The following is a 17,563-nucleotide window of genomic DNA, read 5'->3' as shown; positions in this document are numbered from 1 at the left end:
TGACTTTTTATTCCTTGCAGATTACTTTCATAAGCAGGATGCATTTAGCAGAATCAGGATTCTATGCATATTCAGTCGATTTTGAAAGAATGATAATATAGAACATCCTGTTGAGCAAAGCTAGAAAGATTCTTCGAAATAATCGTGCCATGATAAAAGCATAAGCCCCCGCGCTGGAAATTCGAGTTTCTTGAAGAGGAATCTCATGAAATGTCTACATCAAATATGGAAAGCTTTAGACATCGTCTACCATTCGAAATTTTGATACTAAATGCTTTACCAAGGCTGGATATTGAAATTTTGATGTCAACATAAACATTTTTCTTGACATCCGGGCATAAATCAAAATTCTCAGCTAATGTTCTCGATTCTCGAATATCTTGCTTGGAAGGAAGAATCTTTCTCCGACCAAGTATTGAGTCTCAAGAATCTTGATGGTTTTCATTATGGTAATGGTGATGTTTATCATAAGAATTTCTTATTTTGCAGAAGTAGTTTTGGTTCTGTCTTATTCGAACCACACATTTACATTACATTTGAGTATTGATTATTTAGTTGCTTAACTCTTGATAAAAAACGCATGATCCTTCACTTTCTATGAAACTCATTCGTTACCTGCTTTGGCTTATCCTTCTCCATACTCGAGCGCGAGGGTATTTTGCTACAGCGCCACCCTGCGCTGTCAGGGTCTCTTGTATAAAATCATCGACTATCTAAGACAGAGCTAATTATCATTTACCTGTGATCGAGAGACACGAATATATTTTTAAATCAACAACAAAAAAAAATCGAAAAATGACGAGATTACTCTTACTGATTGCGCTTCAATCTTCCGTCACCGCTACGCCGATGAAAAAGAATCCTTGCTCGAAAAAGCTTTGCCAAAATGTAAGATCTCCTTTTTGAATGTCCTTTTTCATAGTGATTTTCTAGTGCTACTACATGGTTCAAGTGGAGAAAGTAAGCCACAAGCAGTGCCTACAGTTGCTCAACATGCAAGGCTGCTGTACTCCATTCCTGCACATTGGTGGAATGTTTACGTAAGTAACCACTTTTTTCTTCAGCCATTTACTGAAAATTAAGGGTTCAAAAGGACAAATGCGGCAATCGCATCCAACCCGTTGCAGTCGAAATCCCGCTCTCAGAAGTTGATCTAAGAGGCATGACACGAATCACAGGCGACCAAATGTCCGAGGAAGTCGAATTACTCCTCGAAGAAAACGAAGACGAGCTTGAGGAACGGCCCGCTGAGGTTCAGTGCGCTCAAAACCTCGAAGCGGCTTCAAATATCATTATCGCTGGAGTTGCTGTGTTCGTTGCAAGTGTTGGTGGAGCGATGCTGTACTTGAATAGACAATAGTAAGTCATTTGGAAATCATGGAAGAGAATTACTTCGTATTACTTCTTTAGCAGAAAATAGATAGAAAATCGCTAGCTTTAGCCATTACGCGCGGTAGAGATAATTCTCCAGCTGACAGAGCTAATCCATGTTGGCCTTCTCGGTAGTCATTTCTTTTTTCAGCAACAAGCGCGAGTTAAAGTTCAAACGACTACGCAGTCAAAAGCAAGACAAAACCAAGCAACGAAGTTCCAGCTCGATGATCGGATCAGTCGCCATCGGCAGCACAATCCCTCTTTTAGCTTCGGAAAACAAGGGTCAAATCGGTTCCGACGCTGAGAAGCCCAAGATCGAATCCGTTGCGGAAAGAAAAGAAGACTCAAGATCCGATGGATGCCATCGCTCACCATGAACCATTTTCAAACCTTGCTTCAAATCTGTTAATATCTATTCTGTTGCTTAATTAATACACATCTTTGAAACAAATTTTCCATCACAAAATCAAGAGTCGGGAACTTTCATCTTTATGTATAAAATATGCAAAATTGATAGTTCAAAATATGTTGCTGTCGTAAAATGGGTCTTCAAGTTGATGATCCGCGTCGTGGTGATCGTCGTCGTTGAAATCTGTGATTTCAATAGCATTTGATGATAGCATCTTTTCCATGATATTGTAACACTTGTCAGCGACGAATCCGCTGTATCCATACTTTTTCGTCAATCCTACAAAGAGGTAAGGCCTTCTTTTTTTACAGTCTCTTTCGGGTGGCGGGCGGCTACGTTCGAAATCGGTTTTTGGGCCCATTTTTCGAACGGCGTTCGAAATTTCCAAAAATTGCCAAAATATGAGCTGAAATCGTTGAAATTGTGTTAGTAAAGGAAGTTGGCATCATTATGGGAGAGTTTACTTACAAATCAGGCGCGGAGCGCATATGAGCTCATTTTTATAAGCAATTTCAGAAATTTTTCGAACGGCGTTCGAAAAATCTCGAACAGCGTTCGAAATTTCGAACGTAGCCGCCCTAAACCCTCTCTTTCTTACTTTTTTCACAGCGCTCTTGCAGTCCTCATAAATCAGCAAGACTGTAAGATAATACTGAATCAAATAGAAGTTATGCTCCGATTTAGAGCCTACCTGCAACAAAATTAACTACGGAAAATAAAATCGCACTGATCCTCATTTCATTTATTTCTTTTTTAGGAGACCCTCTTTGAACTGATGTAGTTGCCAGTTTTTTTGCGCCTTTTTAGTCAAATAATTCGATGAAAAATTCAGTGACTGAATAACCTCCACCGTGCTTTTGCAAATTTTATAGCATCTGACATCGAATGCCAAAAGTTTGGCAAATATCGCCAAATCTTGTTGCTGTACTTTTTTCTTATCATTTATTTTTTATAAAACCACCGTTTTTCAAACAGAAGAAACAGAAAGACAGAATGTTGAGCGAATAAAAATGATTATGTAATGTAAAATGATGGCACCGAAATATGTTGATCGGGTAAATCGATCAGAGGTGATTTTTGTTGTTGGGACAAGCGTAAATTTTCGAATCTCGAAGCATAAATTTTTCACAATGAATCACTTGATTTCGTATTCAATTTGACGGTCTTCGGAGGAACTGGGTGTTTACTGGAGTGGTGACCAGGGAAGAGGAGTCATCAACTTCGTTTCGAAGCTTTTGATCAGAGGGGTCTAAAGAGGGGTCTGAAAAGCTCGACTGAGGAAAGATTCTTACTGTATTTCGAACATGCGTTGCCCAGGCAGGATGATTCCAAGCTTTTGAACGAGTTTCTTCTCGATCCTTGAGATCTTTGTAGCACCAGAGGTGGTGGACCAAGTTTCTTAAAAATACAGTCATCAATGAAAGAAAATAGGACTTACAGTGGCCCAGCATTTGTAAAGAAGCCAGTAACAACCTCCTCTGGCGATCGGCATTTGAGGCCAATGTTCGCCCAATTGTAATGCCACTCGCCGATGCTGCCTGACTTGAGCTTGTAGCTGCGCATTTCGTAAGTGGAATTCCCTGCTCTTGGCACTGGATCAGGCATGTGTCCGAACTGGACCAAGATCTGGTTTTGCCGAGACCGCAAAAACTTTCGTCGTTCTTCTCGGTATTCTGAATTAAAGTTTCAGTGAGAGTAACTCTCGAGTGAGAAAATACTGTTCTAAAACCTAGCTCCTGCTGAGATTCTCCTTGCCTCGGGTCGACGCACATCAGCAGGTCAGACCCCCCTCAAAATCCAGAGAATACCTTGAAGGGCAGGATTCTATTAAGATTATAGATCAAAGTTCTTTCAAAGGGCAGCCAAATTTACCGCCCTGAAGAAAAATGCCACTTATGATCCAGAAAATACCTCAGTAAGGGCAGGATTTTTGGCGAGAAATTAGCAGCTCAATGTGCACAATTTTTACAGTTAGGCTCAGTCATCACACGCTCAGACTTGCCCTACGTTTGCCCTATGAGCTACCGTGAGTTGGGCCGAGTCGCTGCATCTTTGCTGCAGGGGAGAATGTAGACCTAATGTGATCCTTAGGAAAGCGGACGACCCCAAAAATTTCTGAAAGGAAGACCACCCTTTGACCTTCTTAATAAATCTCTCGGAAGGAAGGATTAATCCAATTTAAACCGACAAATTATTTATTAAAAAGAGACGTTCGACCAGTCTAGTTCTTATCCTTAGACAACCCTTAATCTAAATAATTAAATTCAACCCCAAAAACAAGTACCTCTGTATTTAGAATTCGCCTCAACATTAAATTCGCTCTTCTGCAGCGCGCCATATCCGCCCGAGTACTTCCAAATGTGGATCACCTCATCTTCAGTGCCAAAAGTGACCTGGAAGGAGCCAACAAGGGTTTGCGGTAGATTCTCGTCATTGTGCAAATTGAGGATGTGTTCGTCCAGAAGATCGTGGTAATTTTGCTGGTCTTCTGGCTTCACTCGGTGACTTTTTTTAGAGCTCTAGAATGCTCATTTTGTTCGGAGAAAAGGGCCCCTCTGACTCTTGTTTCAGGGAGTCAGGGCAGGCGGGGCTTAGAAAAATTAATTGATTATTTACAATAAAAATCTCTTCTGAAACACAAAAGAAGGAGCTAGAAATCCTCCTTTGGTACTTCAACCCCAGATCACCATCTGAGCTAATGAATCGAAAAAATAAAAAACTATTTGGAAAGTCAGAATCACGACTTTATGGTTTGTCGTATCGATTCTAGAGCTCCGCGCCTTTGAATTTTGTAAATGAGCTCTGATTTGTCTTTGCCAATTTCTGATGAAAAAGCGTTCTAAAAATCAATGAATCGTTATTTTAATTGTGTGATTGATTTTTATTTACATTTTTCGAGAAGAACTGGCTTCTAACGCCGGTCACCAGTGACCTTCGCAGACCTCTCGTAAGTCCGTTCATTCTAAAAACCAAGAATTAAAACAGTAGAATCAACCGTTGTTTATCTGTATCTCAGGGCCAGAAATATTAAATACTAAATGATGCAAGATGGAGGTCAACTGATTCTAGCGCTTTGACTTTTTCGATTTTTTCTCCTTCTTTTCCTTTTTCTCCTTTTTCTTCTTCTCCTTTTTGGACTTTTTCTTCTTTGATTTTTTATCAGTCTAAAATTCCAAGTCAACAAGACGACTCTAGATTCTAGATTCTAGAGTCTAGAATGATGGATTCTAACTCACCGAAACTTGCCAGCAATTTTCATCAGAATCAGACGAAATCACTTCATCTTCCAAATTGGGGAACTCGGTGGAATTTTCTATTTTAAATCCGCTAGGCAAAGCTGGTCCATGAGAACCATCATCGTCAACTTCCATTTTCAAGTTGGTCGCGACAGAATTCTTGTTTTTCTCGTTGTTTTTGGTTGTTTGGCGATCCTTTTTGGACGTAAAGACAAATTTAGGCATTGCGTCAAGATCATCATCAGAATCTTTCTTTTCCTCCTTGACTTCTGCTTTGGGAAGATTTTTTAGAAGAGACGTTGATCCCGGGCGCGACCACTGAAGTGGCGCCGGCCCAGATGGCTTTTCAGGCTCAGGAGGCGCAGATGCTGATTCTGCATCTGTGGAACTAGCTGGGGCCTGTTTAGTTTTGATAGTTAGAGCACTCGAGCTTTCATCATCGTCGGAGCTGTCATTTTCCGATTCTGAGTCACTTGAATCTTCACGTGGCTCAATTTATTTATTATTCAGTAAGCATAAGTCACGATAATTTATACTAGGTGACGTTAGGGATAATTTATCCCGTATAAATTTGGAAGCCATTCACTGAATCGGAGAATATTGACTTGAAGACGTCGACGGGCGGCTTATCCGTAACGGCAACCGTCGTAAGCTTTTCCGACACCTTCTCTTGTCTCTGCTTGATACGTAATTTTTTCGCGCTGATGGTTGCCGAATCCGCTTTTTCCGGCTCAGCGAATTTGGAAAATCGCGAGGGCTGTTTTGACATTGGCTAGAAAAAATGGAGATTTCAAGCTGAAGCAATAGGGAAGAACAGTACCTTTGTTTGTTGGTTCAAATCGACTTCTCTGACGATCGTTTTAACTGTTGCTGGAAGCTTACTCTCTGCAGAGCCAGGGACAGGCCTAGGGTTGATTTCGAACTTTTTCTTGACCTCCCGTTGCACTTGTTTTTGAACGAGCTCGCGTTTCAACTCCATCAGACTTTTTCTCACAGGCGCTTGAGCTGGAGCAGCAGAGAATTGCTGCTCCTCCATTTTCAATAAATCAGCAGCGGAAGCGAGTCCTCCGCTCATTTGTACTGGAGGCTCAGAACTTGAAGTTTGAGTTGTAGTTTGATCTTTAGGAGCATCAGAAGAGCTTGCAGTTTTCCCTTCTTCTGATTTGAAAAGACCCATTTGATAGTCGCTCGCGCCGAAGATATCTTGAACTGTTTCTTCGGCAGCTTGACTTTTTCTACAAAAAGGGTTCGATTGGAAAGAAGAGAGATGTTCTTACTTGTTCTCTGCTTCAAGCCAAGGACAGCCAAGCTGGGTCGAGCCGGGATAGGGTTCAGGAACGTTGAATCTTCGACAAACAATCTTCGATGGATACCAGTCGTAGCACTCATGCGTCATCGCGCCGAAGAAATTCATCTTCACGGCATCAATTTTTTCCTGGGCAAAATTTCAGACATTTTCCAACGATGAATGTGAGGGCATCTTACCTGATACATCTTCTCCCTCTTCGATTTAGCAAGCGAGACGTTCTCGTCCTTGTCTTGATACTGTGCCCTTTTGAATCGATTCTTCATGATTTCCGTAATTGCAGATTTTTGAGTAGCTGCTCGCTCGAATTCCGCCTTTTCTTTGTCAATTTCCCATTTTGTATAATCATCTAAATTTAAATTTGAAATTTGATTGATCGATTATTTCAAAACCTCGCGCAAGGCCGTCGTAAGGATTGAGTTTTCCATCTTTTACGTTGATACAATATCTATCGTAGCGTTCTTGCTTTTCGTGATCTTTCCATTTGCACTGGAAATTTATCTCGGCCTAGGCGGGTTTTTCACTGGAAACTTTATATAAGCGATGGAAATTGCTCCCTACAGAAACGAACAATTCAAAAGAAACCCCTTCCTTTGGCTCTTCTTTTTTAATATTCGGCGCGGGTTCGTGTAGCATGTGCGCGCGCTGTTCCACCGACAGCTGTGTGCTTTTCCCTCCTTTGACGTACGAAGGAATGGCGACCTTGTATTTCGAAGCCATTTCGTCCACGGAACGAGCAATATCCTGACAGGCTTGAATTATCATCGCCGATTTGCAATCGTGGTCGAATTCGTGGGTTCCCGTGTAGCCTCTTGGAATATCAGGCATTTTGAACTTCTTGTTCTTCTTGACCGGTCTTCCTCGAACGAAGCCTTCGAGAACATCGTTGTAGCCGCCCTCGATCTTGGGTGCTTTGAGGGCATAACGAGCGCGGAATTTGTTGTCCTCTTCTATTTTCGCTCGTCGTTTATCCTGCTGGATTTCCCTTTCCGTTTTGATGTCAAAGTTGTAGTTCATCATCGAGTCTTGCGCGTAAATGTCAGCATCTTCTTCTTCAAGTGCGCCAACGCCAAACGCTTGTCCAGCAATATTCATTTTTCGACCTTCAACAGTCACCGAAAGCGCCTAAGATACCATTTAGAAAAGAATAAACAGCGATTTTTGTGACAAATTGCTGATGATTTCGACAAAATCGCCGACTTTTTTGACAAAATTACGAACCTTTGAGTTCGTCGCCATTTCGGATCCAAAAGCCGTGACGCCCTTGAAACCAAGACCTTTATTATTCGCTTTAGCTTGAAATGTAATCGGGCAGCAATCCTTCGGTGCAAAAGAAATAGGCTGGTTGGCGACGAGCGCTTCTCGAGAAGGCATCGTGGGCCCGATTCTCTTTCCAAGATTTCCATGAATTTCCGATTGCTTTGCCCTTTTCCGCGCGCCGATTCCTTGGCCATCTTTCCAGCCGAGTTTTCTGAGCAGCTTATTGCCCCAGTTTGCTTCTGAGCCTTGAACGATTCTCGTTGCTGCTGCGAGACCCAAGCCAAGAGTGAACTTCAACGCGTCCGAGTCTTTTACGCCACTATCGACGAACACATCTGCTTTCCCAAAGTCTGCTCGAGCTTGAATCTTTCGATGGGCGATTCCAAACTCGCCGAAGTCATCGTCGTCCATGAAGTCCTGCGGACGCTGTCGTTTCTGCGCTCCCTTTTCTTTCCTCGACGATTTGAATTCTTGCGGCGCCCAGCCTTCTGCGCTTCCGACGGTGTTCCAATGGCCAGCAGAAAAGCCACCAGTGAAGGCGCCGTGGAATCTCTGCTTCCCGTCGATTTTGAAAATATCATCTTCGCGCTTTCGACTGGATTTGACGAGTTCTTTGCCAGTGTTCTCGTCGAGCAGGAGAGGCAAAGCATGACCGAATGTGTTGAATTGCTTGGTATCAACGCGTTGGGAAGACATTTTAGTTCATTCTAGGCTTGTAAGCGCAAGTTATCAAAGATCAATATATATTCTTTCAAATTTCAATTTATGAAAGTTTCAATATGAATTTCGAAGGGTTTTTTAGTTTTTCGATTTTCTCGGCAAAAATGACCATTTCCATGACAAAGTCGTCGATTTATGAGGCAAAATCGTCGTCTTGATGGACAATATTTCGACTTATCGACCACGTAGATCGTCGACCTCATCGACAAACCTTCGTGATCTCAATTCAAGTATCGAGGAAGAACAGCATCAAGTATAAGATAAAGATAAGATAAAGACGAATACCCGGACATAATATCAACAAAAATACGTCTACAGGAGCCCACAGGAGGGCCACAGCTTAAAACTTCTGCGTAGACTACCTCCTGTCCATATTTCCTCCCAGGTGTATAGAAAAATGAAAAGACGTCTGCAAATAAAGAGTTCAAATTGAGGACACTTTATCAGTCAGACTGAAGATTTATATGGAAAAGGTATTTATTTCGTTGAGCACAAAACTTGAAGAAAAGGTGTTTAGTGGTGCTATTTTCAAAATTTACAGATAAAAAAAGGGAAGAAAAGGGTGAGAAAGGACAGTAGATGTAGTTGTTAGTTGAGTTTGGACTTTTTGAACCTGAGTTCTGGAGTTGTGAAGAAGGAAATAGTCTACTTTCAGGAGGAGAAAGAGCAATTACCAGTGGAAAAGATAAATTATCATTAATTCTGTCTGATAGTATCAGAATCAAATCATTCTAACTGAACATTCTTTATGAACAATCAAAAACTGATGACTTTCACTCTAATAAATATTGAGGGTTGAAGATATTGATGTCAGTTTTGAAACTTTCGCGGATGCATATTTTTGTGTGTTAGTGTTTTTTTGAAAAAGCCTGTTCTTGAAGACGTTTTTTTCTGAATCTCTTGAGGTGGAGTCGTGATTTTCTTTTAAATTGAAGCTAATCTGCTTTAGCAGTTTTTCTTTTTGTTCCAAATGGACCGTCCCAGAATTGTGACGAGATTCCAAAAGCTGAAAATGGCTAGATATTGAGTAATAATGGGGAGTACTTACTTTTATTTGGATCAATAAAGTGGTGACCCACGTGAGCTCGTCGTACTTTATCGAAATAACTTCCTTTGGCGAAATCTCCATGATGCGTGAAGTAGTGCATGATGTCGTAGAGGACGTAACTACAATAAAGAATCAGTAAAGATCTGTCAGTTGAAGTAATAATGAAATTATACGGCAAATTATTCAGAAAAGGTCCGCCAAAAGAAACTTACCCAAAGATACCACCAGCAACAAGACCTTCACCGGAAACAGGGCCAGAAAGGGAGTGAATCAGAATTCGAAAGAAATAAACGATGATGGCAGCTGGAACGATGGGAAACACAAGTCGACCTTTGTCGAACGGTACCTATACAAAAACAGTTATATAAGGATTCTTCCTCTTCCATACCTTGTGGTGCTGACCGTGCATGATAAAATGAAAAGTGATCCAAAACTTATTGTCAGTTAGGATCGACAATAAGCCGGAAGATTTATACGGTTCCAGGTGAAACACAAATCTATGAAGAACATATTCTGTCAGAGTCCAAACTCCGATCCCGAAGAGGAATAAAGTTAACGTTTCCAGAGGGCTAAAACCACCAGTGATGCATCGAGAGGCAAAGAATAAGACGATGGGGAGCCAGAAGATCGGCACGATGTACCAAGTATTGTTGCTAAAGTACTCGAAGAAATCACTCTCGAACAGCCTCAATGGGCGATCTGTAGGAGTCAGTATCCATTGCTACAAAAGAAAGTAAGAATTACTGCAATCTTATGTGAGAAATTACGGTATATCTTTCTTTGAGGTCGCCGACTTGCCATAAAACGGGCTTTGTCCAGTCCACAAAGCCATCATTGTCGGGCAGATTAAGCTTCGGAGTTTCAAAGTCAGGATAGTCTTCTGCAAAACCAACGCGGAATTCGGAAAGCCATCTCATCGCCCAAGGCCCGTGGCTGTGAGAGGGACCTTCCATTGCCTTTGTGATGTCCTAAAAGGGGTGTTAATAGATTCCTGTCTAACAGACACTGTTGTCATCAATTAAATTGATGAAAAAAACTACCTTTTTATTGAAGGCTTTGAGATATTTGCTTCCTCCCGGATGAATGTCCGCAAATGTGGTAACATCGTAAACGCCGGTTCCATGCGTTACGAGAATTTTATCCTTCTTTTCCACCTCATTTTCGTTGCCATCTTTCATTCTATTCCGCAAAAGAATTTAGTTGATTTAGCAGATTCTCTTTAGTATCAAAAAATAGTGGCAGTTGTTTGGCAAGTGCAATTTGCAGACAGACTGTGTTTTCAACCGATATTTAGTATACAAAAATAAATCGATTTCGGGCTCCAGATGATTGCGCAACTTTAGAGCTCCACGCGTGATCCGACCTTTCGAGAAAAAAACTACCAATTACTTTGTGTACAGAACCGTTTCAATTTCCTTGTTCCGTGCGTTTTGCCGGCGCGTTTTCTGCCAAAGAGGTATTTACTGTAATTGATTCGGTAAAAAGTTAATACTAGGGCAACTAGGTTAGGGTAAAGTTAGGGCTGTCAATAACAGACAAAGAAAAATCTGCTTATTTAAAGAATACAAAATTAGAAAATACTTTCAATAGAAATTCACTACAACTATGATTAGTAAGAACCACTTTCCTGTAGATAATTTTCAGCATTATTAACGATCTCTTTCTTCAATTTATCGAGGATTTCTTGATCAATGGTGTGAATTTGCCCGAGCTTGTGAGAATCGCGCTATGCAAATTCTTTAGAATATTGAATTATCAAATATTATACAGTAAAAACCCAAAAATTGGCCGGTTTTCAGATGTAAATTCCCGAAAAATGCGGCCAAATTTTGGGTTTTTTGCCGGGTAGCCAAGTTGCCCCTTCACAAAGCAAAGTTTCGAAATTTTCGAAAATCGGCATGATTTTTATATTTTTGATGAATTTTATTCAAATTTATGCTTCTTTGAAGACACTCTTAGGAGAATTTAGTCATTTTAAATGATTAAAATACTTTAAAAAAGCTCAAAAAACAGAAATAGAATCATTTTGGCCCAATTCTGATGAAATTTTTTTCTTATTTTTGAAAAAGCGGCCAAATTTTGGTTTGATTTCAGATTCCAAAAAAGGCAGATTTATACAAAAATCGGCCAAATTTCGGGTGGGCAAATTTTGGGTTTTCACTGTATCTTGGCAAATATTCACTTCTATTCGTTACAAAGATACCTCGAATAATCCATTTTCTTCGTATAGCCGGAGTTGTTCTTTGAACCCCTCGTTTGGATCGACTACCTCGCGGCAAAAGCGTAAAGAGTTCAATACTGTAAGCCAGGGTAGCCCAGTAATAGTGCATAAATACGCGGTTGAAATTGTTGCTGAGCGAGATTTTCCCATCATGCAATGAATTAGTAAATTCCCATGGTCAATCCAAAGGCCTCTGTGGATGAATTCCGATGTTTCCTCAAAGTGCTTCGATAGGTTTGAGTTTTTATGATCGTCTTCTGCAATCAGCAATCGTTTTCGCTGACTTCTGTCTTCAAACAGTGGCTCTGTAAATTTATCACTCGTCGATTTTCTCATTTGAGAGATCTGTTTGTTTGAGAGGATGCTGACTAGATGAGTGATTTCAGCGCCGCTTAGCTTTTTCTTATCAGTCGCATCCCGTATTGAGCCCAAATAGAGAGCAATGCTTTCAGATAATCGAGAAGGTCCGACTCCCATGAGCTCTGAAGTTGATGAAATGAGCGAAAATGGAAGGGCAAGTGGCAGTGGAGCACAAAAAAACTGGCAATGAAAAGAAAAAAATGTAGTTTTAGCCACTGCTCATCGGCGTGATAGTGTAATTTTCAAGCTCATGCATTTTCCGATCGTCCTCGTCGTTGATTGCAGCCAGGATTATCTGAAGATACTATTTACCAGAATTCTCTTTCGGAGAACATTTTCAACCTTGAGTTGGCGAATGCAATGAGTGATCTCCTCCGTGGCTTTTGGTTTTGAGTCCTTGTAATTAGCAGCTTCGGTGGTGAGCATGTAAATCTGCAATAGGGATCAGACTGCCTTGTAAGCGAGCGATTCATTAGTTGATGGCCTAAATTAAAAATTCACGAAGCTTCTTAGTACTATTTCGAATCCCTCATCAATCCTTCGAGCACCGCATCATTTGAGTAAACACAACAAGCTCGTGAAATTCGATTTACTTCTTTGTAAAATGCAACTTTGAAAGTTTTTAACTGATCGTAAAACATGCCCTTCTTATTTGTTGTTTGAAACTTTCCTTGCTTATCTGGGAGTTTCTTCGCTACTCTGGCGGCCTTTTGCAAATCCGCAATGATCCAGTTATCTTTTGACCATACAATCGTCGGCGTTGCATATGACCTTCTCTTCGCAAAGTCATCCACCAGCGGATAATCTTGCTTGGCAGCATTGTCCCCGTACACCACTTATTTCAAATTTATTATGTAACATAACATCATAGTAACATCGAGAAAAAAAACCGCCATACAAGGCAAAAAAGTCTCGGGTCCCTAGAGAGTATCGACTTCACAATTTTTATCGGCTTCTTAATCAGGCACGGGTCAGACCTACGCTATCGACCATGAAGGGCCTCATTAATACTAATTAGTCACTCAGCTTACAACAAAAATTCTGACGAGACAACTTTTATAACTAGCTTTTCAAAGAAAAAAGCATACGAACTTAAATCAAAGCTACCCATCCACGGAAGCGGCGTGTCTCCAGGAAAGAACAACGAAAACGTCAGCCACTTGTGACTTTCATCCTTTTCTTGAGCATGTAAAAGTCCGTAGCGGTCGCCAATTTTGACCAGGGCGACTTTCCTATCCGCCTTTGGCAGTTGTAGAAGTGAATGAATCAGAAGAATGACAAGGTGGGGTTCTTCCTGATTGATTGCTTCAGGAATGATTTGGTGGTTTGAGTCGATGGGAGGGCCGCTTAGATGCTTGATTGGGATGAAACCCAGAATCGACATGATGTTCGTTTGATCGAGCACTCCTGGAGGTCGAGGATGCAACACCATTTCTTGACACAGTCTGGTTACTGACACTCTTTTCTATCTTCAATTTTTACCTGACGAAAGTTTGCCGAGAACAAGTTTCGTCGTCATCGGCGCAAACTCATCGACGAATAATCTCCTCGCAGCGGTGTCAACTTCGTTAGCTGCGACGCGTTTAATTGACGCCCGCTTCCCATTAGCGATAGTTTTATCGACGACCTTCACGAGCGACGTGACGGGGTCTATTTTCGGCTTTGGGCCCAGGCTTCTGATATGCAACGTAGCCGGCATGCATGTAAACTTATTCAACATTTTCGGAAATTCTTTTCTTCGAAAAGGTTTAGACAGTTTTAGATATTCTCCTCTATGTCTCCTGCATGAAAGTAAGGACTACTCGTATAACAATACTGTATAGATCTAACCCTAGCCTAGGATAGAACACATTGCCATCAGTTAAACAAACAAGATGACCGGGCTGTTCGTCATCGTTCCCAGCCAGAAGTCGCGAGGCCTGATCGAGATTGAATTAATCGAATTTATTAAGTGGTCAGAGAAATAGCACACCTTGATAATGGCATCTAAATTACAGCTTCTTTCAGTGCTCATAGTAATATTCTCTATGTTCTTCTTCATCTGAATCCAGTCACGGTTGAATGCACTTCGAGGAGGATCAATGTCACTGTCGAGAAAAATCGTCTGGGCGATAATGTGGACGTCAAATCTTGACTCGGCCAGTGCGTCCAAAAAGTCCGAAGCGATGCTTTTCGCCATGTCCAAAAAGGAACTAAATTGGACAAATTAGGAAAGAAGAATTGACACATATTGGTATGATTGAGTCTAATTTTATTCCAGTTCCGCTGGCTAGAGAATATTGCAAGGTCTGAAAAAGATTCAACTACCGATTGGTCTCAGGATGAATTCCAGCCATGGAAATCGTATCGTCGATGAGAACCAACACCCGAGTTACAGTCATCGTCTGAATAAAGCAAATCGAATATTAAATGAGTTAGAATTGGATTAAATTTTTGAACAGGGCCACTCTTTTAACATTCAGTGGTTAGAAAATAAATAATTCGCAGACACAATTTATACTACTAAAGTAGTATGGAGCTGATTTTAAACAGTTTATACCCATTTCCACATGTCATAAAAGAAGGCCTGGGAAAGAGGTTCGTGCATCATGTTTTGGATTTCGTCGAAGGATTTTCCCTGACGTTCGAGCCATCTCTTCTCGATAAATCTGTTCTTTTGCTAAAAAGAAGATTTTAAACAAATTTTATGGAATGAAGGAAAGGACCTTCATAAGAGCCTTGGTGGACTGGACACCCCAGTGGTTCAAATTTCGGTACTTGGCAGCGTAATTCATATCAGCTTGTCGCTTAAACATGGCGAGTTCGTTGCATTTCTCTGTGTTCATGTCTCGGTCGCCCCAGAGCGATCCCTGGGCGTTCCAGCACTAGATAGGCATGTCAAAATGTGCCCAAAAAGGGTTTTTTTCTTACAGATCGAAGGCGGTCTTCAAGAACTTGAAGGACCATTCGATCGACTTCTCGATCCTTTTTGAACTGCATCTCAGCTTCGTAAATGCAAGCTCGATCATTTGTTGAACACTCCCAGACTCCGGGAACTCGTCGGCGAGCTTCGTGGAACCACTTCTCGCCGTTGGTGTTGTTCTGGTTAGCCCATCGCCAGAATCCTAAGATCAAGTCAGATCAGCTCTTCAATAATTAAAAATTACCGAGAATTCGATCCTTGAGTGCGTAAGCAGAGAACTCGCCAGATCTCCACATGTTCATGCCAGCAGTGAGAGGATTTTGCTGGGGCTCTGGGAGAATGGGAAGAGTGACGATGTCAGCAAAGTTGGCATCTCGGGCCTGAAATTAGAAAAAATTGTCAAAGTGTTATCTCCTCCTTGTTTTCACCTCCTGCTTGATGGGATCTTCGCATGGTCCGTAAGCGACGTGTCCTTGAGTTCGAGCGGCATCATCGCCAGGCTTCCAGGATCCCCCGAGGTTGGCGGCGGAGGCAACGTTTCGCTGGTCTCCCGACTCGGTTCCTCGAGTCATTCTGCGATGAAAAGATTGATTACAACAATTATAGAACTTTGCACGAGCGTTTATTCTTTTAGAATTAAATTAAGATTAATTGTTACATGTAACTTATGAATTTCAGGCTCAAATGAAGAGTTGACTAGTTGAAATAGTTCTTCAGGGTTTGATAAAGAGTTCGAGTAGGTCTTCCTGTCATCCCCTTGCAAATGTAAGGGTTGGTTGATCCAGTCGTGTCCATGACTCCAGCAATGTCGAAATGAGCCCATGGAATATCCTTTGGTACAAATGCCGACAAGAATCCGGCGGCCGTAGCGGAGCCTGGATTAAAATAGCATGAGGAGAATAAATGATGATGGAAAATGACAATGAGGATGTTCCGCAAATGGGAAGACTGTAAATAATTTTTATTCAAATATTACAAAACGTGTGGGTAACACTTCCATGATCCAAGATGCGTCTTTCTAGTCATAAATTCTGTAGATTTTCGTAAATATCAATATTCTGGTCCTCTGTGAACCAAGAGGAAAACAACGAAGACTCATACCTGCCGCTCGACCACCGGTGTTATTCAAATCAGCATTGTGCGTGGGAGATATCGCATCTAAAATTAGACGTTGAATTATTTCCGTGATTCTATAAGTTTTTCAATATATTTCGTAGCAGTTCAAGGATCGAAGAAATTTTGAAGCGTTCGAACAATTGTTCTCGTTGGGCGGCCACTCATTCCTTTGCAAAGATAAGGAAAGGGATCCCCTTCGCCTGGGAAAATGCCGCCAACTCCTGCAATGTCTAAGTGAGCCCAGGGAACATTTTGTGGTACAAAAGCGGATAGGAATGCAGCGGCTGTTGCAGAGCCTGCATCGCGACCACCAGTATTGTTTAACTCGGCATTATGAGTTGGGCTGATTTTATCTACACTGTAGATTCTACAGTAAATGACACGTTTTAAAAAGGGGTTGAGGAAAGCTTCACTCACCAAAGTAGTGCTGATAATGGGGCATTCGCCAAGCTCGATCGCCTGTTTCGTGGCCACTCTTCTCGATTAAATTCCACAAGTCGTTGTCTTTGCAGAAAACGCCAGTGGCTCCGTCACCAAGAGCGATTACCATAGCCCCTGTTAATGTTGCTGAATCAATCATCGCAGCTGGCTTATGAACCTCGGCTGTGTAATCTGAATTTCAAATGAAATTAGAGAAGATTCGAGGAAAAAATGATTGGTACCTAGCGCGTCACAGAGCAAAAGACGACCCTCCGCATCTGTGTTGTCAATTTGAATGGATTTTCCATTACGCGCGATGACTACATCTCCCGGTTTTGAAGCGTTCGATGAGGGCATATTTTCGGCCAAAGGGGTTGTCGCGAGGACTTTTCCGGGGATTTTAAGCTTGGCAGCGGCGTACATCGTTGCAACAGTGACGGCAGCTCCGCCCATATCGCCTCGCATGTCGCCCATGTTTGCCGATGGCTTGATAGAGATTCCACCACTGTCGAAGGTCACACCTTTTCCGACAAGAGCAAAGGTTTCCTCTCGGTTTTTAACTTCTGGTTCCCAGATCATTTCGACAAATTTAGGCTCCTCACTACTGCCTTTTGCGACGGACCAAAACGCATTCATGTTTTGTTCTTTAATCCAATCAGCTCCGTAGACATTTACTTTTACTCCGAGTGGTTCCAAAAGAGCCACACATTTATCCGCGAAAATTGATGGCGTTAATAAGTTTCCAGGGAGTTCCATTAATTCACGAGCGATATTTTGAGCCTCACCAAGAATTAAACCTTTTCAGCGTTATTTTTTGTCGTTTGAAACATCGATGAAATCAACAACGATTTTTTTGAACGCTTTCCTTGATCAAACTCCAAACTATCTTTTTTAAAAACAGAAAATTTCTGTGGGATTTTCTCGCGTTTATCCGCTTTATAAGTCCACGCCGTCATTTTAGCACTCTCTCCTGCGGCCTGCGCTGCTTCAGAATCAACCGCGATTTGAACTTTTTCAATTTGGAGTCCGTTCAGCGCTTTGACGCCATTCGCGACAGCAGCTCGTACGTTTTCCAAATTAACATCCCGATTTTCGCTTGGGTCAGCTTTGTTGCTCTGTCCAACAATGGCGATGATGTCGAACTCGTCATCAGAGGAGGGCAGTTGCCTAACCTGCCCGGCTTTTGGTGGA

The 17,563-nt window shown here is 41.7% G+C and overlaps 8 protein-coding genes across 9 annotated transcripts; 1 reads left to right on the top strand and 7 right to left on the bottom strand.

Moving 5' to 3' along the window:
- The first annotated feature begins 759 nt into the window (after positions 1-759).
- LOC145699513 (uncharacterized) lies at positions 760-1,803 on the top strand. The gene is made up of 4 exons (XM_081776787.1): positions 760-888; positions 934-1,040; positions 1,084-1,359; positions 1,523-1,803. The coding sequence occupies exons 1-4, from the start codon at positions 796-798 to the stop codon at positions 1,749-1,751; spliced, it is 705 nt and encodes a 234-aa protein (XP_081632913.1). The 5' UTR covers positions 760-795; the 3' UTR covers positions 1,752-1,803.
- Positions 1,804-2,708: 905 nt separating this feature from the next.
- Positions 2,709-4,774, bottom strand: LOC145696574 (protein NipSnap homolog 1-like). Its single transcript, XM_081773638.1, has 6 exons — positions 4,673-4,774; positions 4,564-4,622; positions 4,068-4,288; positions 3,222-3,456; positions 3,076-3,181; positions 2,709-3,032 (listed from the first exon to the last, which is right to left on the bottom strand). The coding sequence occupies exons 1-6, from the start codon at positions 4,742-4,744 to the stop codon at positions 2,967-2,969; spliced, it is 759 nt and encodes a 252-aa protein (XP_081629764.1). The 5' UTR covers positions 4,745-4,774; the 3' UTR covers positions 2,709-2,966.
- Positions 4,775-4,783: 9 nt separating this feature from the next.
- LOC145700603 (uncharacterized) lies at positions 4,784-5,505 on the bottom strand (the record flags this gene model as incomplete). The annotated part of the gene is made up of 2 exons (XM_081777898.1): positions 4,784-4,947; positions 5,020-5,505. Coding segments are annotated over 2 exons (585 nt in total), but the record flags the coding sequence as incomplete, so codon positions are not given.
- A 55-nt stretch (positions 5,506-5,560) lies between these two features.
- Positions 5,561-8,293, bottom strand: LOC145696573 (G patch domain-containing protein 1-like). Its single transcript, XM_081773637.1, has 7 exons — positions 7,547-8,293; positions 6,911-7,450; positions 6,718-6,826; positions 6,505-6,674; positions 6,297-6,454; positions 5,840-6,254; positions 5,561-5,791 (listed from the first exon to the last, which is right to left on the bottom strand). The coding sequence occupies exons 1-7, from the start codon at positions 8,279-8,281 to the stop codon at positions 5,576-5,578; spliced, it is 2,343 nt and encodes a 780-aa protein (XP_081629763.1). The 5' UTR covers positions 8,282-8,293; the 3' UTR covers positions 5,561-5,575.
- A 66-nt stretch (positions 8,294-8,359) lies between these two features.
- Positions 8,360-10,557, bottom strand: LOC145700192 (fatty acid 2-hydroxylase-like). The gene is made up of 6 exons (XM_081777448.1): positions 10,394-10,557; positions 10,121-10,321; positions 9,742-10,074; positions 9,566-9,699; positions 9,354-9,472; positions 8,360-9,311 (listed from the first exon to the last, which is right to left on the bottom strand). Exons 1-6 carry the CDS (start codon positions 10,529-10,531, stop codon positions 9,241-9,243), a joined length of 996 nt encoding a protein of 331 aa, XP_081633574.1. The 5' UTR covers positions 10,532-10,557; the 3' UTR covers positions 8,360-9,240.
- A 1,526-nt stretch (positions 10,558-12,083) lies between these two features.
- Positions 12,084-14,398, bottom strand: LOC145700184 (integrator complex subunit 14-like). Its single transcript, XM_081777439.1, has 9 exons — positions 14,242-14,398; positions 13,907-14,126; positions 13,771-13,853; positions 13,417-13,670; positions 13,027-13,368; positions 12,608-12,769; positions 12,469-12,547; positions 12,277-12,367; positions 12,084-12,229 (listed from the first exon to the last, which is right to left on the bottom strand). The coding sequence occupies exons 1-9, from the start codon at positions 14,313-14,315 to the stop codon at positions 12,143-12,145; spliced, it is 1,392 nt and encodes a 463-aa protein (XP_081633565.1). The 5' UTR covers positions 14,316-14,398; the 3' UTR covers positions 12,084-12,142.
- LOC145700197 (uncharacterized) lies at positions 14,345-15,432 on the bottom strand. Its single transcript, XM_081777454.1, has 5 exons — positions 15,265-15,432; positions 15,081-15,216; positions 14,845-15,038; positions 14,640-14,798; positions 14,345-14,593 (listed from the first exon to the last, which is right to left on the bottom strand). The coding sequence occupies exons 1-5, from the start codon at positions 15,406-15,408 to the stop codon at positions 14,468-14,470; spliced, it is 759 nt and encodes a 252-aa protein (XP_081633580.1). The 5' UTR covers positions 15,409-15,432; the 3' UTR covers positions 14,345-14,467.
- A 16-nt stretch (positions 15,433-15,448) lies between these two features.
- LOC145700194 (cytosol aminopeptidase-like) lies at positions 15,449-17,189 on the bottom strand. 2 transcript variants are annotated; one of them, XM_081777451.1, is made up of 4 exons: positions 16,615-17,185; positions 16,370-16,564; positions 15,938-15,994; positions 15,449-15,711 (listed from the first exon to the last, which is right to left on the bottom strand). In XM_081777451.1, the coding sequence occupies exons 1-4, from the start codon at positions 17,126-17,128 to the stop codon at positions 15,533-15,535; spliced, it is 945 nt and encodes a 314-aa protein (XP_081633577.1). In that variant the 5' UTR covers positions 17,129-17,185; the 3' UTR covers positions 15,449-15,532. The 2 variants fall into 2 exon arrangements, with proteins under 2 accessions (XP_081633577.1, XP_081633576.1); XM_081777450.1 differs by lacking the exons at positions 15,449-15,711; positions 15,938-15,994 and adding an exon at positions 16,049-16,305 and having other exon boundaries at positions 16,615-17,189.
- Positions 17,190-17,563: the final 374 nt, after the last annotated feature.

Source organism: Oikopleura dioica, chromosome 2 (genome assembly GCF_907165135.1).
Source record: "Oikopleura dioica chromosome 2, OKI2018_I68_1.0, whole genome shotgun sequence".
In the NCBI taxonomy this organism is placed as follows: Eukaryota; Metazoa; Chordata; class Appendicularia; order Copelata; family Oikopleuridae; genus Oikopleura; species Oikopleura dioica.
Note: the sequence above shows the minus strand (reverse complement) of the source record. Positions and strands in the feature narration are given on the sequence as shown.